Source organism: Larus michahellis, chromosome 1, assembly GCF_964199755.1.
Source record: "Larus michahellis chromosome 1, bLarMic1.1, whole genome shotgun sequence".
Taxonomy (NCBI): Eukaryota; Metazoa; Chordata; class Aves; order Charadriiformes; family Laridae; genus Larus; species Larus michahellis.
Window position 1 is genome coordinate 148,965,993 of NC_133896.1, and position 27,777 is coordinate 148,993,769.

Below are 27,777 nucleotides of genomic sequence, written 5' to 3' on the forward strand. Positions count from 1 at the left end.
ATTGCTTTTCATACAAGAAGAATGATACAGGGTATTCTTTGTCGTATTGGGTTATAATCGCTATGTATTAAATAGTGCATACTGTGTGGTGTATCTCACTTCCAAATGTTAGTTCAGATTGTGGAGATTATTCTGTGTTATTTGAAAACAAAGTTAAATAAAGGCTGTTGTGTGTTTTTGTAGGACTTCTTGTGTCAAATAGAGAGATACTGTAAACAGTGTCACTTAACAACACCAATCACATTCCCTCCTGAGCATCCTGTGGAAGAAGTAGGACGTTTGTTATTATGTTGTCTTCTGAAGCATGAAGATTTGGGTAGGTAGGCTTGTGGTATAGCTGTCCCAGAACACATTTTGGACCAGTTTAAACTCTGCTATGGATGATTTTGGAAATGCATATTCAGAGATTGTCTTTTCCACTTAAGGTCACGTAGCACTGTCTCTTGTTCATCCTGGTACCCTTGGAGTTGACCAGGTAAAGCACAAAACCTTACCAAAATCTGTAGTGGATGTGTGTCGTGTTGTCTACCAAGCAAAATGCTCACTGATTAAGGTAAGCCTCTTACCTGCTGAAGTTTAGATTTGTTTTGATGTGTTTTATTAAGAAGTTATGTATCGTTCATTTTGTTGTATATTAAACAGTAACCTATTCTTTCAATGGCTTTTCTAGACCCATCAAGAGCAAGGACGTTCCTACAAGGAAGTTTGTGCTCCTGTCATTGAACGTTTGAGATTCTTATTCAATGAACTACGTCCTGCAGTTTGCAACGATCTCTCTATAATGTCTAAATTTAAACTTCTGAGTTCCTTGCCCCGATGGCGGAGGGTAGCTCAGAAAATAATTAGAGAAAAAAGGAAAAAAAGAGGTAAGGCAACGTTAATGTTGTATTTTCTTTGAAACAATGAAAATCTCATTCCAAGGTTTGCAGCTCTATATTTGAGACTTTTGTTAGCTAAAGCATCAAAGCCTTTTGCTTTCTGCTGCATTTTCATGAAGTTTGATGAATCAACGGTTATCCGTCAGTTCCTACAACAAAAGCAGGCAGACAAGAGAGTCAAGTTTAGGGGAGGCATGCTTCTTTCTGTTCCAGCATATTAAAAATGACCCATCAATATCAGTCCCTCTGAATTGGTTTTACTAAAGTTTAACTAGAAGTGGCATCTTATTAAAAACCATGTTTTATTAAAGCAGTGTAGTCAAAGAACTGTTTAACTGGAAATAAATTAATGTGGTGAACAAATGCTGAGATGCTTTTGAAGTTGGTCTTTAAAGATAAAAGCATATTGCAGATATTACTAGAGCTAATTTGACGATAGTTGGACATAGAGTTCACCAAGAGTACATTTACGTTTTATTACAGGCAGATCTTAAGCATTCTGTATGCTTAGGTTATCATGCAAAACTAAAAATGTGACACTGTAAGATATGACAAGTTACATCAAAGAATAATGTTTTTATTTCTAGTGCCAAAAAAATCTGAATCTGCTGATGTGGAAGAATCCAAACTAGGAAACGAAGAGAGTGATTTAGAAGAAACCTGTGTGGTACCTCACAGTCCTGTACCTATAGAGAAAAGGCCCATACCAATCAAATCACCCAAGGTAGGATATCAGATTTTGAATCAACCTTGTGAATAAAAATAACACGAGGAAAAAAATAAGCTAAAGCATGATTGCTATAACAGACATTTAATATTCTGATAATGGTGTTTGGGATGTATATATGGCACGTGGTTTTAGTGAAACCTGGAATAATTCTTAAAAATAAGCTTGTGTACTGCATATTTAGAATATGTAAAGGTAATAATTTTTAGATTATTGGTAATCTTAGAAGTGCTCAAATAAAGCTTAATTTCAAAATAAAAGGTTTTGATGGGTTACTTCCTCTTTTTTGAATATTAATGCATTTGAAATTTTATGTAGCAATTGTAAACAAGATAATGAGTTACAAATAATACTAAGCTGTTCCCTGGCTTTGGAGAAGTTTTCTCTTTTTTCTTTCTCTTTTTTTTTTTTTTTTTTTCTTTTCCTTTCCCCTCCTTGTGTTTGAAATTTGGGCATGGCTTTACATGAAATAACTTTATTTTCAGTAGTTTAAATTTTTCTTTAACATGCTACCTTCCTGTTTTGCAGGATAAGTGGCAGCCGCTTTTGAGTACAGTTACGGGTGTCCACAAATACAAATGGCTGAAGCAAAATGTCCAAGGCTTGTATCCACAGTCTGCCCTCCTTAACACCATTGTTGAATTTGCACTTAAAGAAGAGCCAGTGGATGTAGAAAAAATGAGAAAATGTTTATTAAAACAGGTAAAATGGATGAAAATGGGCTTGCATGTATTAGAAGTTTACATAAGTATGACAATTTTTTTTTTCTCTTTTGCAGTTGGAAAGAGCAGAAGTTCGTTTGGAAGGAATAGATACTATTCTGAAATTGGCAGCAAAAAATTTTTTGCTCCCATCTGTGCAGTATGCTATGTTCTGTGGATGGCAGAGGCTTATTCCAGAAGGAGCCAACATAGGGTAAAACTTCTTGTTGTTATTGTGTTCACAGTTCTTCAGTAAGAAAAAAATACTTATTTTTGTTGTTGTTTTTCTATGAAGGGAACCTCTTACCGACTGCTTGAAGGATGTTGATCTGATCCCACCGTTTAACAGAATGCTGCTGGAAGTAACTTTTGGAAAGTTGTACGCGTGGGCTATTCAGAATGTCCGGAACATCTTGCTAGATGCTAATGCAAAATTTAAAGAACTAGGTGAATCTCATTTTGTTGCTGTTGGCTTGGGAAAAAACTGTTTTAAATGAATATTGTTGCATTTTTTTTTTTTTTAAAGTTCCCAGTAACTGTGATCCTAAAATCAGTTCCCTTGGTTTGTGCTGAGAAATCCTTTGCCTTTCTGTCTATCTGTGTGTTGTTCCACTCCCCTCCCGTTCTCCCTTAACTCACTTCTTAGTGTTTAAGAGCATGTTGCTGGTATCCCAGAAACAGGTCATTAATTACTTATTAGTAACATTTTGCCGTTGAAATCTAAATTAGAAAAAGTTTCTTGGAACTTCAGTTTGTAAGTTCTTAAAGCCAAGCAGGGAATAAAAAAATATTATAATCCATCAAACAAATCTATAACCTGTTTTATTGTAGCTCCCAAATGTCATCTGACTTTGTTATTTATATTACTTTTCAATTAGGTGTGCAGCCTGTTCCTCTACAAACAATTACTAACGAGAATCCAGCAGGACCAAGTCTTGGGACTATTCCACAAGCACGTTTTCTGTTGGTCATGCTCAACATGTTGACACTGCAACATGGTGCTAATACCTTGAGCCTCCTCCTTAATTCTGGTATGCTGGCATTGACGCAAACAACGCTGCGACTGATAGGTACGAGATCTTCTGGTTTCTTGTTTGGAAGAAACCACATGTTTTATAAATCTCCTCTGTGTTTTACCTGTTAGTGTACCCAAAGCACAGAATTATTTCAGTGCATAAAGATAGTACTTAATGCTATTCACCTTTACCGCTGATACAAAAACCACATATGAAAGCACAATTGAGATGGAAGTTTGTTTGACTATAGCCTTTATTCATTCATGATTTTTCTCCTAAGCCTTTGCTTTCGCCATCCTTTGCTAGAATTTAGGAGTGATAGTGTAGTTTTGGTGGGACCATTATAAATAAATTAAAAATGGAAAACTAAAAATGAAAATACTAAAAACTTCCTACTCCCTCTTCATTCAGTTTCGTTTTTCTAGCTATTAAAACTGTTTTCAGTCTGCCTGTCTAAGCTCAAAACTTTCATGGTTTGTGGTGGTTTTTGTCATGATTCAAGTTGGCCCGCTTTTTCTTTCCTGGTTTTCTTAGATAATAGCAAATATTTGTTCTCATAACAGTACTGAACTGGAGTGCTCATAAAAAGTTTTTCTAAAAAAATTCTGTTAGTAGAACCATTTAGCTGCTTTACTCGTCATTACAATGTCTCTCTTATTTGTCACTTATTTTTGTTCAAACAAGTATTTAAGTTTCAAAACCGTTATATCCTAGTTTCCTTGTCTGACTGTTAAGTCAGCTTTCCTGTTTGTTATTGCTTTTATATTGTCTTATGTGCCTTAAACTTTAAGTGTGACAAAGGCACATATAGAAACCTGTAGCTGGTTTTGATTTTTTTTTCTTTCATGTTTTTTCTCTTAGGACCTAGTTCTGACAACATCGAAGAAGATATGAGTACCTCTTCCCGTGGAGCTTCTGCCACAGTCCTAGAAGAATCAAGAAAGGAAACTACACCTGTTCAACTCCCTGTTTCTGGACCAGAGCTGGCAGCCATGATGAAAATTGGTACCAGAGTGGTGAGAGGGGTAGACTGGAAATGGGGTGATCAGGTACAATTTCTTTCATACAGGTTTGGGTGTGTTAAAATCTAAAGTCTGTATTCAGTGGACTGTCTGTGAATTTTATGTTCAAACTTTAAAGGTAATTTTAAACTTCAAAGACTTGGAGAATTAACTTGGAGATAATTATAAGGATATAAAATCTGTTAATAATTTGTTAAACTTCTTTTTTGGAGATTAAAATTATTTTTTGGTGAGAATGTTTTAATTCATGATTTAACAGGAAATAAATGTTTGCTACAATGTTGTACGCTTCCAACTAGGTGCGTATGGGGCTTACGTAGTACATAGTAAAATAGATGTAAACACGAGTGTCGCTGCAGAAATGAACTGCGGTGATTTCTTTTGAAGATTGTGAAATGCTTTCCAACTTTATGCTGGATTTTAAAACATTATTGAATGTTTATTGCCTAACTATTAAGTTAGCAGCAAAAAAGAGCAATTGCATTATTATTTTATGAACTTTGGATACAAATTATTGTTCATTGTGGAACTTGAGCCTCTCTCTTCTGTCAGGATGGACCCCCTCCAGGTTTGGGTCGTGTGATTGGAGAATTGGGAGAAGATGGCTGGATCAGAGTGCAGTGGGACACCGGAAGTACAAATTCTTACAGAATGGGGAAGGAAGGAAAATATGATCTCAAACTAGCTGAGCCGCCGCCAGCAACGCAGCCCACAACAGAGGATTCAGACACAGAGGATGATTCTGGTAAAAAGCAATTTTTTTTAATAAAAGGGTTTTAGTTGGATTCCAAAATCGATAGTTCATAATAGGAAAAAGCTTCTTTCACAGGAGAAAATGCTTCATCAAAGAAGATTAATTTAATAGGTGTACACATCTGATCAGAGTCTTTCTTAAGATATCTTTACCTTGAGAAAGGAGGTTAGAAAGGGTGGTATCACATTTGTTGCATATTCATGGGCCAAAGAAAACAGTATTATCCAACCAAAATAGTTTCAGTTACAGATACCAGGAGGTATACGTTTTAACATATGTTAATGCCATTCTAAAATGTGTTTTTTATATGACTTAATTATACATCTAGTCAAACTGCTTCCCTTTTCTTGGCACTGCATTTGGAATTTCTTTCAAGTTGTGTACTGCTAGAGAATAACTTGAAAATGTCTTCACAAAATATCTGGTTTATATTTTGCTCTTGCAGTTGGAAGTAAGGAATCTTCTTCATGTCAAATCATCTTAAAGAAAATATTTACAACAAATTTCTCATCTTGTTTGTTTCAGAACTCTTTGTGAAATAGATTAACTCAATATTAATGTATTCCTTTGCCTTTTGTGTCTCCCTTCAGAAGGAGAACAAGTTGAAAGGAATCTGCACCCGACTTCCATGATGCTTACAAGTACCGTGAACCTGTTGCAGACGCTGTGTCTCTCTGCCGGCGTCCATGCTGAAGTCATGCAAAGTGACGCTACTAGGACTTTGTGTGGTCTACTCCGTATGCTTGTGGAGAGTGGAACAATAGATAAATCAGGTATATTATTTAGAACCAGTCTGACTCAGTTATGTGCTTCTGTTTTGTGCTTTGTTGTCTTGTAACTTTGTAAATCTTTTGTTACTAGTTTTTAATTTTTAAGGCCAAAGGCTATAAAATGCATTTTCAGAGCTTTTAAAATCTTAATTGTTAGCAAAAGCAACATAAGTGATCTTGAGCATTCTTAGAATATTTAGCAGTAAAAGCAGGAGAAATGCATGAGATGTGGATGCTTATGATTGGCTTAGACAATGAATTTCTTACCAGTCTTTTTGAGGAGAACAGTATGACTGGATGTCCTTTTCATTTCCATAGCTTCTTTGTAATTTCAGAAGTAATGCTAACGACTTTGAAATGAAGAAATAGTATAAGTTTGAGAATTGTTTTAAAGGCATATTTAATAAAATTAGTTACAGGCTCTAAATTAAAGTTAATAGTTTATGTAAAGGTACTAGTAGCTCAGTGTTACGATTTGTCCAAAGAAGCCCCATGTAGTATATAGAGAATTATGTAGCTGGCGGAAAAGTCAACTGTTATATGTATATATCTTTTTGTTTTTAGCTTCCTTGCCAAATAAATTAGTTTATAAAGAACAGCATAGGAGTTGGTGCACGTTGGGATTCATTCGAAGTATAGCACTCATGCCTCAGATGTGCAGCACTCTTAGTACATCTCAGTGGATAACTTTGCTAATGAAAATTGTTGAGGGGCATGAATCTTTCACTGCTGCTTCACTACAGAGACAGGTAATGTGTGTATTTCCAAATTACTTTGATAGGCAATTAATTTAGTAGACTTTAGCTGTCTTTAAAAAAAAAAGAAAAGGTGTATTTTAAAAAAACAGATGGGAAATGTCCTTAAATCAGTTTTTAATTAATTGGAAAAAAGATAACATGTCTTATACTTAGGATTCATTGTTTTAAATACATGTATGTAAGTTTTTGAACCTTCAGGGCACTAGAGACTCTCTTGTTCTATTGAAAGTCTGAAAATTTTGCACAGGTAAGAGGACAAAACAGCGTTCCAAAAATGTGTTCCGGAAACTCCTATATAATGTTTCCTAGAAGTTGAACAAAGAAAAGAATACCAAAAAGTTGGTTAGGAAAAATGTGCCATTTCATGTTAAAGTTATCAAATTTTGTATTATCTACTGTCCCTCCTTTTGTAGTAAACTGTTACTATTGTTTTAATTAGTCTCTCTTAAGAAGCTGCACCTTTGCATCTTATTTTGGTATTGTATGTATTGTATGTCTCTTGTCCCCTTCTGCCTTTTCTTTTTTTCTTCTTTTTTTTTTTCTTATTTTTTGTGGTTGGGGTTTTTTTTTTTTGTTTGTTTTTACCTTTTCTTAGCATATTATAGTGCCTTTTTCATGAGATTGAAAAGCAACCTTATTATGCAATAACTCTTACAAGTTTTAAGGCTCAGGGATCAAAAGATCATCTTAATCTTTTCCTTGATAAGGCATCATCATTTTTTTAACTAAAGCCTTGTATCATGAAGGCCTTGGCATTTTTGTGTGATCTTCCAGCAAATTCTTGCCAATATCTTTAATATGATGAGACTTCTGTCGTCAACCAGGACTTAGTGCATTAGTCATCTGTGCTGTTCGGGGAATACTCAAGAGAAATGAGCATTTCTCATGTACCAGCATCTAACTTAATAAGGGAAAGACCTGGAAGTTTTAGAAATACGCATTATTGACAGAGGTTTACAAGAGAGAGATATATCTTCACTGTACTTCGTCACTTGTATTGTACTGGTCTTCTGAGTAGAAGATGAGGAAGCTCAAAACCTGAAATACTCCTGTGCACTGCGCCTTCCCCGTGTTCCTCGCCAGTCCTGCACTGAGTGTCTAGGTTTAGAGATGCTGTTACTTCTGTACTGTCGGAGGCCCTAGTTTCACAGTAACGGGTCACTGTGGTTGCTTTTTGCCTTCTTGTATCATTCAGCTTTGTATCTCATGATTCTTAATTATCATACCTTCATTGCAGAACACTTGGAAACTTCCGTTCTGAAATACATCTTAGTACTAAGTTCTGAGTATGGAATCTGAACAAACCTTCTCATTCTGTATTCCTATTTTTCCTATGTGTTTTAGTCATTTACATTGTTTCCCAGTGTGTGTTTGTCTCATGTCCTGAGTACTGAAGAGGTTGGATTCGCTAATATAATGTGCAAATAAAATTGTTACTGACTTTGAACTGGCACAACTTCTTTTAAAATATTCCTTAGCAAACCGAACAGAAGATCGGTAGCTCTGTCATTTCCACATCCGGAAAGAAATCAGCATTATGGAAAGAACCACAAAGGAAGGCTAACTTTTAAAATGTCTTTCTTCTGTACTTAGTGTGTTTGAGAATTTCTTTAATATTTGGTGACTTAGAATGGAATAACACGAATTTTCTTCTCCTTTTAGATCCTTGCTGTACATTTATTGAAAGCAGTACTTCCATCCTGGGATAAAAATGAAAGGTCAAGAGACATGAAATTTCTCGTGGAAAAACTGTTTGGATTTTTAGGCAGCCTGCTTAGTACTTGTTCTTCAGATATCCCACTACTCAGAGGTAGAGGAATCTTCCCTCAGTGGCTTATTTTTATGTATAGAAAATGTGTGTGTCAGATTGATAACTGTTGTGCAATTGCTTTGTCTTTTCAGAATCTACTCTGAGAAGGAGAAAGGCCAGGCCCCAAGCATCTCTAACTGCCACTCACAGTAGTACTTTAGCAGAAGAGATAGTGGCACTGCTGAGGACGCTCCATTCGCTCAGCCAGTGGAATGGACTCATAAACAAGTACATCAACTCTCAGCTAACCTCCATCACCCACATCTTTGCAGGAAAACAGTCAGAAGGGGTAGTTTCCACGTTTTAAAATAAGCTCATTTTTATAGCAATATTTATTTTGAAATTATAAATATTAAATGTTTGTAAACAATATTAAGCTTAATTTTGAAACCATTTTTCTATTTATATATATATGTATTTATGTTTTGTAATTTTTAAATTGAAGTACGTGTGATTAACTTTGTATTTTAAAGCAGATAGAAGTGTGTATTTTCTCCCTACAGTTAATTTTACTGTTCTTTGTTAGGCTCTCTTGGATGACTACTTCCCTGACACTGAGAATCCAGAGGTGGGAGGCCTAATGGCAGTGTTAGCGGTGATTGGTGGCATAGACAGTCGCTTGAGACTGGGCGGACAAGTAGTTCACGACGAATTTGGAGAAGGCACAGTCACACGCATCACCCCAAAAGGGAAAATCACTGTGCAGTTCTATGACATGCGAACATGCAGAGTGTGCCCGCTGAATCAACTAAAACCAGTAAGTTCCTTTTATTGAGGCTTTAATGCAGGGAAGGGTATGATTAAAGACTCTGATATGGTGCCAAGAAAATATTTGTTCTTCATTGGGTAAATATGTTGACGTACAACACATACAATGCTCTGAATGCACATGCAAGACGATACTCATACGAACCTCTCTGGCCTTTAATGCCTCTCCTCATTTGTTGAGGAAGTGAAAGGGGGAAGGGATTTAAGCGTTAACTTCAGGTAAAATGCAAAGTCATGACAATGTGATTTATAGATCTTACATGAGAGGAGCTTATTTATTTGTCTTAACTTGATTTGCTAACTAATGTAGAAAGTTCTGGCTGTTTTCATTTGAATCTTCATCTCAAGTTGGTTAATATAGCTTCAGTGAAAGCAGTATGGTCTGCTTCAGGGACTGCAGTTCTTCCTTGCTCTGACTCTGTCTTGTCTTTTCACCAAGTAGACCTGCAATTGCGTGGTACAAATACAGGCTTAGGAGCTGTGTAGGGAACAGAAATACTTTTCAGTTGTTTCTGGTCAAGAGCAGTAAGACAAATGATACTTTTTCTCTTCTTCAGTTAATAACTATTGAAACTTTTGAATGATTTTGTAAAATTTTGGAAAATGCTTATTTGCGGTCTTTTTTTGTTTGTTTTGTCTGGTTCTTCTCCCACTGTCTAGCTTCCAGTTGTGGCTTTTAATGTGAACAATTTGCCTTTCACCGAACCTATGCTATCCATTTGGGCTCAACTAGTAAATCTCGCTGGAAGTAAAATAGAAAAACAAAGAACGAAGTCTCCCAATCAGGGTCTTTCAGGTACAGTTGAGCTTTTTTTTGTTTTGTTTTGTTTTGTTTTTTTTTTGTTTTGTTTTTTTTGCTTTTACATAGATGGCTGCACTCTGGAAACACTATTGGTAACAGCAAACATACATAAGAATCTGGGGTTTCTGGAACCTCACCTTTTTTCTTAGTCAACATTGAATAGTATGTACTTGGAGGACAAGTTTAGCTAGGAGATGCATTGCTCTGCACTGTAAGTGGAATACTGTTTGTACTTTAGGGAGAAAATGTGAATAAGGTTTGGGTCTGGACTTCTTGTATTGAATTGCTTAAAGTACTGGATGCATATAACAGCTGCACTGACTGTGCTGTATATCAGCTGTATGATTGTCCAGGATGTGTCCAGGAAGACAGTGTTTGTAATATCACGGGTCATAGAATGTGTGTAGACTTCTTTTCCAGGTGCTGTTCAAACTACCCCGTATCATCAGTATTTCACAAGCTTTCACACGGGGAGTTACTATGTAACCTGATTTTTGGACTGAGACTGTGAGAATGATAGCCTTTCTTCTCTAATACAAGAGATGTGTAGTGCTCATGGCTGCTTAATATTTCTGATAGGTCAAGTGGATTTGGATCTACTGCGGTGCCAGCAATTAAAGCTCTACATACTGAAAGCAGGCCGAGCTCTGCTTTCTCACCAGGACACACTAAGGCAGATCTTATCTCAGCCAGCTGTTCAGGAGTGTCCATTAAATCCTGCCGGTATGTTGAAATGCAACTTGAGTATTCTGCTGTTTATTTAGGTCATAGATAGAGTATGTGACTGTAACCCTTGCTAGTGGCAGTTGGAGGGTAGAAATTAGGTTTACTATCTAAAAATAAAAAATTAAAAAGTAAAATTCAGGAATGTTTTAACCTTCTACGTTAAAAGAATTTCGACTTTTTAACTTAAATTTTGAAGACTAAGTGGATCAAGTGTATGAGCTTGAACTATTGGAGTTAGCTAAATTTGTAAGTCTTCTAGAGTTAGTAAGTTGTAAGTAATTTTAAAATAATTTCTGTGGATTTTTTGCAGTGGTTTCTTTTTCTGCTTCAAAGCTTGAAGTATGAGTTCTCAATTGCCTTTCTTTTTACTTCAAATGGTTTGCAGTTTCCAGCGAAACATGTACAAGGATACAGTATCTTAAGCATATTCTTAAAAGGAGTTTAAGGAATTGTAGTTTCAATAGTTTGAATTCATTCTCTATATACGTTCATTCTATGTATAAAAATAAAGAAAATAGCTCTGTCAGCTTTCAGGATAGCTATTGATGCCCTTATAGTTTATATTAATTCTTCAAGCATCTGTGAAGCATGTAATGTCTTTAAATATATTAACGTATTTTGTTAAACATTGTTTCATAAACATACAAATGTTTATGCCAACAAGAATACAAAATCAAATATAAAAGTTGCAGAATCATGAGCCAGTTGATTCAGAAAAGGTGTACTCTTTTGAAAGGGCAGTGAATACCTTTTAGGAATCTCTTTCCAAGAGGTGTATTAAAGGAGGAAATGACTCAATCCAGAAAGTATGCACCATGATTTTGGGGATCAATGAGGTTGTTGATTGTCTATATAAAGTGGTTATCCTGGAAGGACCTCTGTATAATAATCGTATTGTAACAAGGTGAAGATACTTATGCAAATTCACTGACCACTGAGCAGTTTCTGCTGGACATGTTCTAGGTGTATTTTAGTAAAACTATTGTTTATCTACAAATTTCTCAGTTGCTTTTTTTGTATGGAGATTCTGGCACACGTGATTTAATCTTGAACACGTGATTCCTGTGGAGAAGAAATGTGGGAGAAATAGCAATATGTTTGATCAACCATTAGGCCCCAGAATAAGTCTCCCAATTGACTTATAATACATGCTTTTGGTTAAAATAATGTTTTTATTTCAAGAGGATGGAGCAGTTGCCTCTCCCGACATAGGAGATATGTCTCCTGAAGGACCTCAGCCTCCCATGATTCTTTTACAGCAACTTTTGACAGCTGCTACGCAACCATCACCTGTGAAAGCAATATTTGACAAACAAGAGCTTGAGGTACAGTCTGTGTTTTCTGCTAATAAATAACCTAATAAGTCTTTCTAATTCACATTCCAATTAGAATATAATAGACTAGACTATTTCAGTTGGAAGGGACCTACAGCTATCATCTAGTCCAACTGCCTGACCACTTCAGGGCTGACCCATGTTGATAAAGGCATTGTCTGAATGCCTCTTAAACACTGACAGGCACGGGGTATCGACCATCTCTAAAGGAAGCCTATTCCAGTGTTTGACCACCCTCTTGGTAAAGAAATGCTTCCTAATGTTCAGTCTAAACCTCTCCTGGCGCAGCTTTGAACTGTTTCCACACGTCCTATCACTGGATCTCAGGGAGAAGAGATCAGCATGTCCCTCTCCTCTTCCCCTCCTCAGGAAGCTGTAGAGAGCCATGAGGTTGTCCCTCAGCCTCCTTCTCTCCAAACTAGGCAAACCCAGAGTCCTTAGCTGCCCCTGCAGGACATTCCTTCCAACCCTTTCACCAGCTTTGCTGCCCTCCTCTGGATGCATTCAAGTGCCTTCACATCCTTCTTAAGTTGTGGGGCCCAGAACTGCACGGAGTACTCAAGGTGAGGCCACACCAACACTGAATACAGCAGGATAATCACCTCTTTTGAGTGGCTCCTCATGCTGTGTTTGATGCACCCCAGGATGTGGTTTGCCCTCTTGGCTGCCAGGGCACACTGCTGACTCCTGTTGGGCCTGCTGTTGACTGGCACCTGAGAGATCCCTTTCTGCAGGGCTGCTCTCCAACCATTCCTCTCCCAGTTTATACTTGTGCCTGGCGTTACTCCATCCTAGATGCAGAATACAGCGTTTCAACTTGTTAAATTTCATCCTATTAATCATAGCCCAATGCTCCAATCTATCTAGGTCCCTCTGCAAGGCCTCCTGTCCCTCAGTAAGAGTCAGTGGCACCTCCCAGTTTGGTATCGTCAGCAAACATGTTAACTCCAGCATCCAGATCGTTAGTAAATGTATTGAAAAGGACTGGCCTTAGAACTGAACCACGGGGATCACTGCTGGTGACTGGGTAGAGCCCTTTGGGCTCTGCTCTTTAGCCAGTTCTTCACCCAATGCACTGTGAACCTGCTCATCCCACAGATGGACAACTTGTCCAGAAGGATACTGTGAGGGACAGTATCAAAAACCTTACTAAAATCCAGAAAAACTATGTCCACCATCTTCCCTTTATCCACTAGGTAGGTGACCCTACTGTAGAAGGATATCAAATCAGTTAAACAGGACTTTCCCTTTGTGAACCCATGTTGACTGCCTGATGATTGCATTATTCTTTAAATGTCTTTCAGTAGTACTCAGTATAATCTTCTCCATAACTTTTACAGGAACTGAGGTGAGACTAACAGGTGTGTGGCTCCCTGTGTCTTCCCTCATAACCTTTTTGTAGATTGGAATAACATTGGCTAGCTTCCAGGTAGCAGGGCCCTCCTCAGACTCCCACTGAAATTGAAACTTACTAAGCTATAGGTTTTTTAAAAATTAAAAAAAAAAAAAAGTGTCACCGAACCCGTTTTGCCAAATAACCTTTGATTTCAGGTGCACACACACACACTCAAAACACACTAAATATGCTTGTTTTACATGGACTGATTTATTTGTTCTCATTTAGGCTGCTGCTTTGGCAATATGCCAGTATCTGGCTGTAGAGTCTACACATCCTTCAACTCCGGTGTTTGAAGACTGCAGCTCTAGTGAAGCTACAACACCCATTACAGTGCAACATATCCGACCCACAAAAGTGAAGAAACGCAAGCAGTCTCCAATTCCACCCCTCCCCATTGTAGTTCAACTTATGGAAATGGGATTTCCTAGGAAAAACATAGAATTTGCACTAAAGTCTCTGTCTGGAACTTCCGGAAGTGCTTCTGGATTACCAGGTATTTCATTTACTTAAATTAGTGATGTTAGAAAGAGAAGGAAAGTTGCGAGCAGATTAAAACACCAAGGGATAATGCAAGGGAGCAATTGTTAGTTCTCTTTTTGGATGCTATCTTAAGAATGTCAGAGAATCCGTTCGAGAAAGACTGAGTTTCTTTTCTATATTAGGAGTGGAAGCCTTGGTTGGCTGGTTGTTGGATCACCCTGATGTTCAAATTACGGATCTCTCTGATGCTGATACTCTCTCTGATGAATATTCGGATGAGGAAATAGCAGAGGAGGTAGAAGAAGCTGAAGCTGCTTGCCCTGTGGTAAGTATCAACTTACTAAAACCTAAGTCATGCTAGCTGGTTGCAAATTTTGTAATTCTTTCCTTTTGTGAGCTTGGTTAGAGTACATTCTGCTGTACCAAGCTTTCAAAGGCTGTAACAAGGACCACATTTGCTGTATGTTTCTAAGGCATGTCATAAAAGAACTCAAGAATGATCTATAAATAGGTTATAGAGTGCTGGGTCCTGCACTTGGGTCACAACAACCCCATGCCATGCTACAGGCTTGGGGAAGTGTGTCTAGAAAGCTGCCTGGAGGAGGAGAACCTGGGGGTATAGGTCAACGGCTGGCTGAATACGAGCCAGCAGTGTGCCCAGGTGGCCAAGACGGCCAACAGCATAGAATGGTTTAGGTTGGAAGGGACCTTAAAGAACATCTAGTTCCAACCCCCCTGCCATGGGCAGGGACACCTCCCACTAGACCAGGTTGCTCAAAGCCCCATCCAGCCCGATCTTGAATACTTCCGGGGATGGGGCATCCACAACCTCTCTGGGCAACCCGTTCCAGTGCCTCACCACCCTTGTAGTGAAAAATTTCTTCCTAATATCTACCCTAAGTCTCCCCTCTTCAAGTTTGAAGCCATTACCCTTTGTCCTATTACTGCATGCCCTTGTAAAAAGTCCCTCTCCAGCTTTCTTATAGGCACCCTTTAGATACTGGAAAGCTGTTATAAGGTCTCCCCAGAGCCTTCTTTTCTCCAGACTGAACAACCCCAACTCTCTCAGCCTGTCTTCATAGGAAAGGTGCTCCAACCCTCTGATCATCTTGGTGGCCCTCCTCTGGACTCGCTCCAACAGGTCCATATCTTTCCTGTGCTGCGGGCTCCAGAGCTGGACACAGAACTCCAGGTGGGGTCTCACGAAAGTGGAGTAGAGGGGGAGAATCACCTCCCTCGACCTGCTGGCCATGGTTCTTTTGATGCAGCCCAGGATGCGGTTTGCCTTCTGGGCTGTGAGTGCACATTGCTGGCTCCTGTTGAGCTTCTCATAACCAACACCCCCAAGTCCTTCTCCTCAGGGCTGTTTTCAAGCCATTCCGTCCAGCCTGTATTTGTGCCTGGGATTGCAATGACCCAGTTGCAAGTCATTGCAACACTTGGCTTTGTTGAACTTCATTAGGTTTGCACAAGGTTGTCAAGGCTGTCAAGGTCCCTCGTGGCTTGTATTAGAAATAGTGTGGCCTGCGGGGCTAGGGAAGTGATCGTCGTGCTGTACTCGGTACTGGTGAGGCCGCACCACTGGTGAGTACTGTGTTCAGTTTCGGGCCCCTCACTACAGGAGGGAGTTCTGGAGTGCATTCAGAGTATGGCAACGAAGCTGGTGAGGGGTCTAGAGTGCAAGTCTTATGAGGAGCAGCTGAGGGAACTGGGGTTGTTTAGCCTGGAGAAAAGGAGCCTGAAGAGGGAACCTTATCCCTGTCTACAACTACCTGAAAGGAGGCTGTAGCGAGGTGGGGGTCAGTCTCTTCTCCCAAGTAACAAGTGATGGGATGAAAGGAAATGTCCTCAGGTGATGCCAGGGGAGGTTTAGCTTGGATATTAGGAAAAATTTCTTCACCAGAATAGTTGTCAAGCATTGGAACGGGCTGCCCAGGGAAGTGGTTGAGTCACCGTCCCCGGAGGTGTTTAAAAGACATGTAGATGTCGCGTATAGGGAAATGGTTTAGTGGTGGTTTTGACAGTGTTAGGTTGATGGTTGGACTTGATGATCTTAAAGGTCTCTTTCAACCAAAATGACTCGGTGATTCTATTTATGTATGAGTAGCACAGGGGAAGAGTGGAACACAGGTAAATGTTTTGCTAATGGTAGCTCTAAGTATCGCTGGTAGTTGGTCTCAGTTTCATCTAAAGTAGTCGGTGCTATAGTGTAATATTTGTAAAGGACTTTTTTTTTTATTATTTTTTTTTCCCCACCTCCCTTCCTTTGGTCTGAAAAACAAATGTATGTTAGCTACAAGGAATGACTGAGGAATTAATGAATAAATGGCAAAAGGATGTCAGTGAAATAAATTAGATTTTCCTTATAAAAACTATTTTCACATATTGGTGATAAAATGTCCTTTACAATGCTTGAGTGTGTCGCTTTCATGTGAATTTATGTTCGGCTTCTGTTGATTTTTCAGGAACAGTTTCAGTAAGGATTTGCCAATAAAATGAAATGAGTTCTGTATTTCTATTTTTTTTTAAGGAGTTATGTTGAGTTTTATGGCACATGTGGGATTTTGTATTTGAAAGAAATGCGTTATGTTTTGAAGGAAATTAACTTGACATTGAGTTCTCATATCTTTGTCAGTGTTGCAGGGAGAAACTGTGCTATATATTGCCTTGAATGAAAAAACATTTAATGCTCAAAGCAGAACAAAGTTTTCCGAAAATTCTCATTGGAGATGGAATGCAATAGTTCTCTTAAAATTTTTTTTTAAGTTAATCAAATTAACTTTGATTTGACAGGGATAATTTCTGATAACTACAATCTTACCTTTTTCATCAGCTTGTTTTTCTAAGGGAATACTTTAAATCCCATTGTATTCTCTAACAAAAAAAATAGTACTGTACTTTAGGTAGGAGATTACAATTCACCACTGTTATTTTTGTTTGGGGTTTTTCTCCCTTCTCCAAACAAGTAGCCTAAAAAGTGGAATGGGAATGTGTATCTGCAAGGCTAAGTAGATTACTCACAAATTCTCTTCTAATTTTCTTTGGCAAGCAGATTACATAAAAGCAACTTGCAGCTTTTTTCACACATTTTGAAAACTTGCAGCTATATTCCTTGTCAAGTCATTTTGGAAACTAAACTTTAGTTTGAAGTAAAGTAGATGATAAATTTTAGCCTTACAGTGAGTGAGGTGACCTGTTTTTGGCATGCAACTTGGTTATCATGTGTGTTTCGTTTTGTTGGGTTATCTTCAGTCTCTGCTAACAATTTTACTTATCTGAATTGAAAACAATTTTTGTAACTGTTATGTGTTTATTTTTGGATTTTTTTTTTCCAGTCAAGTGGTGCTGTTGTAACTGAGAGCCAGACCTATAAGAAACGAGCTGATTTCTTAAGTAATGATGACTATGCTGTGTATGTGAGGGAGAATATTCAGGTAAGCATGATAATGAAAAGCTCTATATGTACATGTTGAAACTACTTTCCTTCTGGTACAAAAATCTTTACATGGCTGTGGTATTCTATTGTCCTTTTTCCCTAGGTGGGGATGATGGTTAGGTGCTGCAGAACCTATGAGGAGGTTTGTGAAGGAGATGTAGGCAAAGTTATTAAATTGGATCGAGATGGATTGCATGACCTGAACGTACAGTGTGATTGGCAACAAAAGGGTGGTACTTACTGGGTCAGATATATCCATGTTGAGCTTTTAGGTGAGTTCACTGCTGACTGCTTTTTAATAAAAACCTGAATGATACACTAACGGAGTTGTATTTTTTTGGGTGGAAAAACCCACTCACTATATATTTATTCTTGCAACTGCTAGGATTTCCACCGCAGAGTTCTGCATCTCATATCAAGATAGGTGACAAAGTGCGTGTGAAAAGCTCCGTTACCACACCCAAATACAAATGGGGATCAGTTACTCATCGAAGTGTGGGAGTTGTCAAAGGTAATACATATTCAAAATGGGGCATGGGGAGGTAACAAAATTGCAAACCACACAGACTTTCTGCAGTGTTTAAGGAGACGATCTTCTAGACATATTTACAAATCACGTTGTTTTGTGGAATAATCCATGATGATAAGAGTATAGAAAGCATTCGATGTCTGTGATGAATTTATAGACACGTACTCTGTGGTAGCCCATTTGTGTTTGTCTGTTTTTGAGCCACTCCATTCACATACAGTAAAGGTCTTTGAGAATCTGTGCAGCTTCCTGTTGTAGTTCTCATTTATACTTTGGATGAACCGCAAATGGTTTTCCTTTACGAAGCAAATCTAACTTGAAGGCTTCATATGAAAGTGAGGAGAAAGTGGGACATGCTAGTGTCAAGCTGTAAGGGATTTTATAGAAATAATCTGTGGGGCATAGACTCTTTGAAGAGGTACAGATTTTGGTGATACTATATTTGTGCTTAGAAATAATCTCTCCCTGTGGGAACTGTTTTTAAAAAAATAGATGAAAAATTCTGAGTCAAAGAATTTAAATAGAATAATACATATCTTTAAAAAATCTTTAGAATTCCCTTTCCCTCTGCCTCTTTCCAGGCTGATTAGGTTAATACATAGTTCCACTAAAATAAAAGATTACTTTTGAAAGCTACTTCTATTACATATTTCCTCTCTGGTGTTGCACTGGACACTTTCTGCTTCATTTTATAGAGATTTGTAACACGTATTTTTTTATGTTTTTGTCACAGCTTTTAGTGCCAACGGAAAAGATGTCATTGTAGACTTTCCTCAGCAGTCTCATTGGACTGGCTTATTGTCAGAAATGGAACTGGTCCCCAGCATTCATCCTGGAGTCACGTAAGTGATCACTTACATTTTTCTTAATGTGTACAGGTTATCCTTTAGCCTTACCATCTTGATTCCATTATCTTGACTGATGTTACAATTAACTTGTACCATGAAAACTTCTAGAAATATATTTACTCATTGTTTTTTTGTGAATCAGGTGTGATGGCTGTCAGATGTTTCCTATCAATGGGCCTAGATTCAAATGCAGAAACTGTGATGATTTTGACTTTTGTGAAACCTGTTTTAAAACCAGGAAGCATAACACCCGACATACTTTTGGCAGAATAAATGAACCAGGTAAGTTTCACAATCTAGGTGTTTATTAGATTAATTTAAAATGCACTGAATTTGTTTTTTAAAAAAAAGTTTTAAGTTTCGGCTCCTTAACATGAGAAAATTAGTATTTGGACTGACCCTCTAGATGACAAAACATTTTTAGCAGATCATAGGACTGCTACAATCGCACGTGGTGGACTACACCAAAACATCAACCCTTAAGCTTTCTTTTTATTGCTTAAAAAAGTTTAAAAAATATAGCTACTTGGAAGTAACTCTTATGTCAGAACTGAGTTTCAGCTACATCAAGAGTAAAAAGTATAATTCTTTAATCCTCCTGCCTTTTGCTGTCAGCCTAAATGTAGGTGAATGGAATCCTCATGACAGCAGGTGCAGCTTGAAATACCAAAGATACCTTTTTACACCTCAGTTGATCTTCAGCAATTTTGCCTATCAACGTGTGATGGCTGTTGCCTCGTTTTCCTCCATGATGTGGAGACTCCAGGAAGGGAGGGCCTTTTGAAAGACTCGTAATCAGAGTTGTTTTGTTTCTAGGGCAAGAACTGGTGCAGGCATTTTAACTCCAGAGCATTTGGGTTTTGCATTATTATGCAAAACTTACCTGACACTAGCTTTTATTTCTTTTCTCTCCACCTGTCTAAAAATCAGTCTGATTCCCAGTATTTGCAAGGTGATGCTGGCTTCTGGGCTAAACCTCATCATATTTACATGTAGCCAGTCTAATTGGTTTGGAAAATTAATAAAACTGATTCCCTCTGATTCCCTACTAGAAATTATGACCATGCGTTGCGTGTGTTTGATAGTTTGTCTAAAGGGCAAGAAAGACTTTCCGTGAAGAAATCAGTTAACATGGTCGTACAGCTGGTATGGTGTGAATCTGTAATTCATCTCATGGCCCTGGATAGGGTAGAGGAGCTGCAATATTCTTTTAGTCAGGCTTTCTCGAAGCTACGAAGGTCTGTGAAGGGAAGTGGGTTTTTGCAGGGAGGAAATCAACTCACTAAAGCACCTTATTCTTGAACAAGATTCGGAATTTTTGAGTGTTGCAATTTGGCTGTGTCTAATCTTCTCTAAGGGATTTCTGTTGAGGGTTGGATGGATATTTTTCACATGCTATGGTGGTGTACAAAATCAATGTGCTGTGAGCCTGTATTTCGAAGTATGTATCATCATGAATTTTGATTTGTATTTCAAAAGGAAGGACCCTTTCAAGTCACTATTTAGTCAAGAATGTTAGTCTTTTAAGGATTCTGTCAGTTTAAAGATTGCATGTTTTATCATTTGATTTTTAGGAATTACTCTTAGTGTCTTGCATTCCCAAAGAGAGTAATTTTCCTTCACTTTTTAAAGTTTATTTTTTACTAAATTATGTGTGATTTCTTGGTACAAATCAATCATAAATGTAAGAACAGAAAGTGTGACTATCCCAAATGATAGGCATTAAAACTTGCAGTCAGGTAAAGTGCTTGACACTCCTTTAAAAAAATAAATCTTGAGCTATGTCCTTTAAGTGTGAGTAGTACTACCATACCTATGTGCCATGCTTCTGTATTCTACTTTTAGACTACGTACCTGAAACCTTTGATTTCTTATATTGCCTTTCACATTGCTTATGGGCTTAATAAAAGCAATTTTCTTTGAGAGGTACATGGTTAACATTTCATTTAACCCTGCAGGTCAGTCTCCAGTGTTTTGTGGGCGTTCTGGAAAGCAGCTGAAGAGACGGCATAGTAGCCAGCGGGGAATGTTACTGGATGATTGGTCAAGAATAGTTAAGAATTTGAATGTCTCATCCTCTGTGAATCAGGCTTCACGTCTTATTGATGGTAGTGAGCAGTGCTGGCAGTCTTCTGGCTCACAAGGAAAGGTAACTTTAGCCATAACCGGTTTATTCTGGCATACTTTCTTTCTTCTTAAGAGGATAAGTATTTACCTTAGTGAAGTGTATCTGTCTGTTACCTTCATCTAAGATAGAGGAGTAGTAAAAACAGACATCTGAAGGACTTTTTTCATAGTAAATATGCCCCTTTTTAAGCTAAGCTGCACTTTATCTTTCTAATTATTTCATGTGAATTATAAGGAGTTTGTGTGATTTTTGAAACACGGGGTAATTACTTTATTCTGTACTTGGTTATATGGTTAGAATTGCCTTTTCAGTATAATAGCTGATGACAATTGTTCTTAACAATCCTATTGATTATATTTTACTTAAGTGAGTTTGTTGCAATTCGAAAAGCACCTGTGATGCTGCCTCCAAGCACTGCCTCACTTGCACAGAATCATAGAATGTCCCAAATTGGAAGGGACCTGTAAGGATCCTGAAGTCCAACTCCCTGCTCCTCACAGGACTACCTAAACTAAACCATATGACTAAGAGTGTCTTCTAGATGCTTCTTGAACTCTGACAGGCTTGGTGCTGTGACCACTTCCCTGGCCAGCCTATTCCAGTGATGAACCACCCTCTCAGTGAAAAACCTTTTCCTCATGTCCAATCTGAACTTACCCTGACACAGCTTCAGTCCATTTCATTGTGTCCTATCACTGGTCACTAGAGAGGGGAGATCAGCATCTCCCCCTCCACTGCCCCCTCAAGCCTTCTCTTCTCCAAGCTGAACCAAACCAAGTGACCTTGGAAGTCTTGCCCTTGAGACTTTTCACCATCTTGGTCCACCCTCCTCTGGACACACTCTAATAGTTTGATGTTCTCCTTATATTGAGGTGCCCAAAAATGCACACAGTATTCGAGGTGGGGCTTCACCAGTGCAGTGTAGTGTGGGACAATCACCTCCCTTGACCGGCTAGCTATGCTGTGCTTGATGCACCCCAGGACACAGTTGGCCTTTCTGGCTACCAAGGCACACTGTTGACTAATACTCAACTTGCCATCAACCGAAATTCCCAGGTCTCTTTTCGCAGGGCTGCTCACCAGCCTCTTGTCCCCCAGTTTGTACATATAAGCAGGATTGCCCTGTCCCAGGTGGCGAATACAGCATTTGATCTTGTTAGATTTCATACAGTTGGTGATTGCCCAGCTCTCTAGTCTATTCAGATCTCTCTGTAAGGCCTCTTTACCATTGAGGGAGTCCACAGCTGCTCCTAGTTTAGTGTCATCAGCAAACTTGCTTAATGTGCATTTGACTCCTGCGTCCGGTTAATTTATAAAAACATATAAGCATTGTTCCCTAGTTTATAGTTTACCAGTTTTATCGGCCTACAGCACTGCTCTGTGGCCAGCCTAGACACCGGCATTTGCGGCTGGGCTTCTGTGCAGCTTGTTTTGAGGCTCTGTTGATGGCCATGCTGAGAATATCCCCAAGTACCCTTCCTTCGGGTTGTCTACAGACTGTAACCAAAGATTTACATTACGTTGCATTTCTTGACCTCCAAAGGAACTGTACTTTCTCAGTCTTCTCAATGGTGTTGCTCTGGGTGAAATAAATCATTTGCTGCAGCTGTTTCTCTTGTATTTGGAGGTTGTCCAGGCAAGAAGTTCACAAAGTCATTTTCCTTTGGCTAGTTCTCATGCATTGCAGCTGTTGTGTACCATTCACAAATGTTTTTCGTGCTTTCTTTTATTCTTGTTAACCATATGGTGGTCCTAACAATACTACCTGAAAATGTAATTCTATGTGTTTCCCCTAGCACTGGATTCGCTTGGAGATTTTTCCAGATGTTCTTGTTCACAGACTAAAGATGATAGTGGACCCTGCAGACAGCAGTTACATGCCCTCTTTAGTTGTAGTTTCAGGTAAGTGTATGTTCTCTGAGAAGTCTGAAAAATACTATTTTATTTTTTTTTGTATGTTCAACAGTAGATATTTATCTGGTTTCAGTTAACATCTATTTAACACGCATAGTGCCTGTTTATGAAACAGACACCGTATCTTAAAATGTTTTTCTTTCCACATTTTGTTTTCTAGGGGGGAATTCCTTAAATAACCTTATAGAGCTAAAGACAATCAATATAAATCCTACAGACACCACAGTGCCTCTTCTCAGTGATTGTACAGAAGTAAGTGAAGTTTATGCAAGAATTACTCTTGTGTGTAACAGAAAAATATTTTGCTGCAGAGATGGTTGAAAAGCACTGTTGTGATTATTAAAGCATGGTATTTTACTTTTCCTCCAAATTAGCAGTATTTCTGGCAGTTCAGTAAAGCTAATTATCCTGGTAAGTTTTACCACAATCACAGCGTAACTCTATTATAGCCTTAGTAGTAAAGATATTTTAGGTTTTTTGATGTAAATCAAGATACCTATGAACCAAGAAGAGAACACAATAAACTTAAATTTGGGGATAATTTTGGTAGGTGATAAAGCTTATTTTGGATAGTAGTTCCGATCTTTTTCAGTAACAGCAATGAGGAATGCATAATGAATTTTTAGAAGACTGGAATTGAAATTATTCTCAAATTAATGAGGCCATATGTTTATCTTAAAGTATGAATTATGTAGGACTAAAAAGCCAAATATTTAAAGTTACAGACTTGTTTTGTTAAAGTGAAAAAGTCAAGCAGAAGTCCTAATTCTTTCCTATGTTTTATGAAGTTGCATAGGACCCAAAAGATGGCAATTTAGTTTCATTGTTGTTTTTTTTTTTTTTTTTCTTAGTACCACAGGTATATTGAGATTGCAATCAAACAGTGCAGAAGCTCTGGGATTGATTGCAAAATACATGGCCTCAGCATACTGGGACGTATACGTGCAGAGGATGAAGATTTGGCCGCAGTCCCTTTCCTTGCTTCTGATAATGAGGAAGAGGATGATGATAAAGCTAACACTGGGAGGTAGGTAACTCCATGGCGGCAAAGGGGAAATGATCAAGAACCTTAGTGTCTATATATTCCTATACATATATGTATATGTATAGGAATAAATAAATATATGGTGTCTGTATTATTGTAAGAAGAGCAGCTTAATTAGGCTGAATGGTAGTAAAGAGAAATCAGTATCTTAGTTTGTCAGAATTATAATTAGGTCATCTGATGATAAACAACTTCTTTAAGATTGTCACACATTTTGTACAAGTCTTATGCTTCTGCAGTATACTTGGAGTTGAAAACCTAGCTAAAAACTTGATGTGTTTATATTTGGTATGTGGCGTGTGTATATTTACCACTGTTCAGCAAAAAGTTCTGGGGTTTTTTTGTCTTCTATTTGTTATAGCCACCACTTAACTGTGGTGGTGTAGTTTGAGTACTGAAACTGTTCCGAACTCTAAAATTGGTTACTATAGTAAAAACAATGCCTATGCTATAGCATGTAGGTTGCTAAACTGACTTTGGTTTTTTTTTTTTTCCTCAATATGTTCAGCCTTGTTAGAAAGAAGGCAGCTGGGCTTGAATCGGCAGCTACAATAAGAACCAAAGTTTTTGTTTGGGGACTGAATGACAAAGACCAATTGGGAGGGCTGAAAGGTTCCAAGGTATGTTTGTTGTTTTCATACTTCAGTACAAAACACAAAGCTAAAAATATAATGTAAGAGTCTCACACAACTCAAAATTAATTCAAATTTAATCAGAATTTTAAAGTTTATTATCAAAAAAGTTTATTATCCAGTTTGACTTTTAGCAGCTATTTGTTTTAGATGATAGTGAACTAATTGTTCTAAAAATGTGTAGCACTCTATGCATATTCTGTTCCCTTTGAGTATGCGTGCATGAAATGAAGATACTTTTCTATGTATTACTTGTACCTGGAGCTGGTGGAGTAATCAGAAAAAAAAGTTGAATTCTGATCTTTTGATTGGTGTAACTTGATTACAATTCAGTGTAATTTGAGAGGAATTTCAGCCCTGTGTGCAGCCATTTATACATAATTTTTAATACAGTGCAAGATGGAAGATACGTAGCAAGCGTTTAATCAATTGAAGACATCATTAATCTGAAAAGTATGTTAAGAGAGTGTTTCTTTAATTTACGTTTTAAATGAAACGTATACTACTGTATCCACAGAGTGCCTTTCAAGAAACAAAAAGTTACCGGTTACTGTATTATCCATCCTGTATTTTATTGGTGCAAAACGCCATTAAGGCTTGAGTGCAAAAGTGCAGTTTCCAGTTATTTTTGCTCCAAACATGTTCAAGGCAGAATTATGGCTCCGCTTGACTGAAGTGCTTCCCCTCCATCTAGAAAAAGGGAGAACTATAGGACAGTTGAATGGAAGAAATGAGGAGATTAAAAAAAAAAAAAAAAATCAGATACCTATATAAATCTGAACTAATACTGTAAAGATTAAACTTTTTTGAATGGAAAAAATGTGCTAACATGAACTTGCACAGTTTATCTTTGAGGTCTTGACGGTTATTAATATTATTAAATGCATAAATGGATTAATTAGGATAGTAATATAAAACTAATTTAAGGCTTTTCAAATCCTTCAAACTTTTTCCCCATATGCTGTAATGAAGAAGTCTGTTAGAAACTTTATCTCTTTAGCTGCATAAAAATACATAACTAAATACTTTTATTATATAAGGGGTTATGCCAGGTTTGAATGTATGTTGATTAGAAACACTTGAAAGATGTCTGTGTGTATATATATATGCAGCTTGATCCTTGTTTGTATCATATTTTATTTTTTTCTCAGGTTTTGTATTTATCATGGTTTCAGTATTAAATGCTTTTTCTTGGTTTATGTGTTTTGCCTGGTGTATATTAACTGGTATGTGTAAAGTGTCCAAATAATATGGGGAGTTTCATATATTAAAAAAAAAAAAGTACCTGTAAAATTAACTGGTTTATCACTTAAGAACAGCTTTTCTTTTTAAAGTATAAAATTCTAAAGTGTATTGTAATGATCTTTATTTCTAATCTAGATAAAGGTCCCTTCCTTTTCTGAAACCTTATCTGCCTTGAATGTTGTACAAGTAGCTGGAGGATCCAAAAGCCTTTTTGCAGGTAGTATAAGTTTAAATAAATATAATTGTTTAAGATCAGAAACCAATTTCCAGTTGTGAAATATTAATTGTATTTCAAACTTTTTTCTTCCTTTTAGTGACTGTAGAGGGTAAAGTATATGCCTGTGGAGAAGCTACAAATGGAAGGCTGGGTTTAGGAATATCTAGTGGAACTGTGCCTATTCCCCGCCAGATTACAGCTCTCAGTAACTATGTGGTAAAGAAGGTGGCTGTTCACTCAGGTACTGACTATCCTTATGTATATAAACATAACGTAATAAGCTTGAAAATACTTGCTTTGCAATTTTATTGGGTGCCGTGATGCCCCAGCATATCTGATATTTCTAAAATAAATACAGGTTATTAAATTCTTTCTGTTGCATAAAATGACAGATTAAATCTAATGGTTCTGTTATTAAAATCTATTAATTTAGACCATAGACAGTTTCTTACTTGCTGGAAGTTAAATTTGGTAACTTGGGAATAGTGTTTCAGTCTGAACCAAAGAAAATGGTTTCACTTTTGAATATTACTAAATGGTAGGTTTGGTTTGGTTTTTTCTTGCAACGTTGAAAATAGCAAATTGAGTGGTTATGTCTCTCTTTAATGTGCCAGGAAACCTACTTTCACAAAAGTTTTGTGTTTTAAATTAAATCACATAAAAACTCTGAAGAAAATAAGTCAGGTGTATTCAGTTGAAAGGCTCATACAGTTATGTTATAGAAGTACAGCAGTGTCAAATTTCTGAGATTTTTGCTAGACCTGCTGCCTGCTTGAAAGCTTGAAAACTTAAATTTATATTTACTCTTTTAGGTGGCCGGCATGCTATGGCATTAACTGTTGATGGAAAGGTATTTTCATGGGGTGAAGGAGATGATGGAAAACTTGGTCACTTCAGTCGAATGTAAGGATACCAAATTTGTCTATATTTCAGTAAGAGAACATTTGGGTTGCATATTACAACACAGCTGACCACCATTATTGACAATGACAGGATTTTTAATACAATGGGAATAAAAAATTGTGTTGTGAAAAGATTTTTTTTTTTTTTTTTCAGCATTGTATGTCAATTTATGGTACAGCACTTGTATCAGTCTTCAGTCATTTAAAAAGGAGGCGTTCAATTAATATAATACTTGGAAACATACTTAGTGGATGAAGTCTTTAGTAGTATTTTTGAATGTCACTGATGAAAATGCACACTTTTGGGCGTAGAGTTTTTGGTTACTTTTATAAGGTAGGGTTTACAGAGGTGCCTTAAGGTGTAAAACCGTAGCAGTTTTACATTCCTGGGCTGTAGCAGTTCATAATGTACGCTTGACAGAGAATTTTGTAACCCTTTTCTTTAGACTTCTGTTCACAGGCTTGTTAGCCAGAAATAAATATCTTACACTTTTCAGTAATGCATAGTATCATCCTCCATAGGACATCTTTGAGGAAAATGTTAATTGTCTCAGGACTCTTCTGTATATACACCACAGAACAATGTTTTGAAAAGAAAAAAACCTTGATAAACATAACCCATGGGGAAGTCTTTTTTTTTTTTTGTCAATCTGATATATTTTGAAGACCTGCTCAGAATGCATAAAAAATTACAGTGCCCAACTGAGATGGTTAGTGTACGACAACAAATAAATGTTCACTGGGGCATGTGTGTCAGATCAATGAAAAGGGAAGTTCACATTAGAGCAGTATTATTGTTTGTTGTTCAACTGCCTCATGATTTTCTCACTTTTAATAAAAAAAGTGAGACTTGGAACTCTTGGGCAATTCATGGGAGCAAATTTTCCAGAGGCCGTGCATCATTTTATAAAATATTAATAGTGGCTCTGATACACA

General features: G+C 37.5%; 1 protein-coding gene across 6 annotated transcripts in view; it reads left to right on the top strand.

Moving 5' to 3' along the window:
* The window catches only part of HERC2 (HECT and RLD domain containing E3 ubiquitin protein ligase 2), a 116,110-nt gene that overhangs the window by 51,015 nt on the left and 37,318 nt on the right, over positions 1–27,777 (top strand). For all 6 annotated transcript variants that reach the window (XM_074608134.1, XM_074608182.1, XM_074608173.1 and 3 more), the window contains exons 28-60: positions 184–316; positions 426–553; positions 671–866; positions 1,466–1,602; positions 2,134–2,307; positions 2,384–2,520; positions 2,602–2,753; positions 3,185–3,376; positions 4,184–4,371; positions 4,897–5,089; positions 5,689–5,871; positions 6,433–6,617; positions 8,289–8,436; positions 8,529–8,725; positions 8,963–9,193; positions 9,865–10,000; positions 10,586–10,729; positions 11,915–12,057; positions 13,691–13,958; positions 14,128–14,270; positions 17,281–17,379; positions 17,485–17,653; positions 17,767–17,892; positions 18,644–18,752; positions 18,901–19,040; positions 20,717–20,907; positions 22,683–22,788; positions 22,961–23,052; positions 23,652–23,827; positions 24,354–24,465; positions 25,858–25,939; positions 26,037–26,180; positions 26,752–26,842. In XM_074608134.1, the coding sequence (XP_074464235.1) occupies positions 184–316; positions 426–553; positions 671–866; positions 1,466–1,602; positions 2,134–2,307; positions 2,384–2,520; positions 2,602–2,753; positions 3,185–3,376; positions 4,184–4,371; positions 4,897–5,089; positions 5,689–5,871; positions 6,433–6,617; positions 8,289–8,436; positions 8,529–8,725; positions 8,963–9,193; positions 9,865–10,000; positions 10,586–10,729; positions 11,915–12,057; positions 13,691–13,958; positions 14,128–14,270; positions 17,281–17,379; positions 17,485–17,653; positions 17,767–17,892; positions 18,644–18,752; positions 18,901–19,040; positions 20,717–20,907; positions 22,683–22,788; positions 22,961–23,052; positions 23,652–23,827; positions 24,354–24,465; positions 25,858–25,939; positions 26,037–26,180; positions 26,752–26,842 (5,045 nt within the window). The remainder of the gene's footprint in view (positions 1–183; positions 317–425; positions 554–670; positions 867–1,465; positions 1,603–2,133; positions 2,308–2,383; positions 2,521–2,601; positions 2,754–3,184; positions 3,377–4,183; positions 4,372–4,896; positions 5,090–5,688; positions 5,872–6,432; positions 6,618–8,288; positions 8,437–8,528; positions 8,726–8,962; positions 9,194–9,864; positions 10,001–10,585; positions 10,730–11,914; positions 12,058–13,690; positions 13,959–14,127; positions 14,271–17,280; positions 17,380–17,484; positions 17,654–17,766; positions 17,893–18,643; positions 18,753–18,900; positions 19,041–20,716; positions 20,908–22,682; positions 22,789–22,960; positions 23,053–23,651; positions 23,828–24,353; positions 24,466–25,857; positions 25,940–26,036; positions 26,181–26,751; positions 26,843–27,777) is intronic.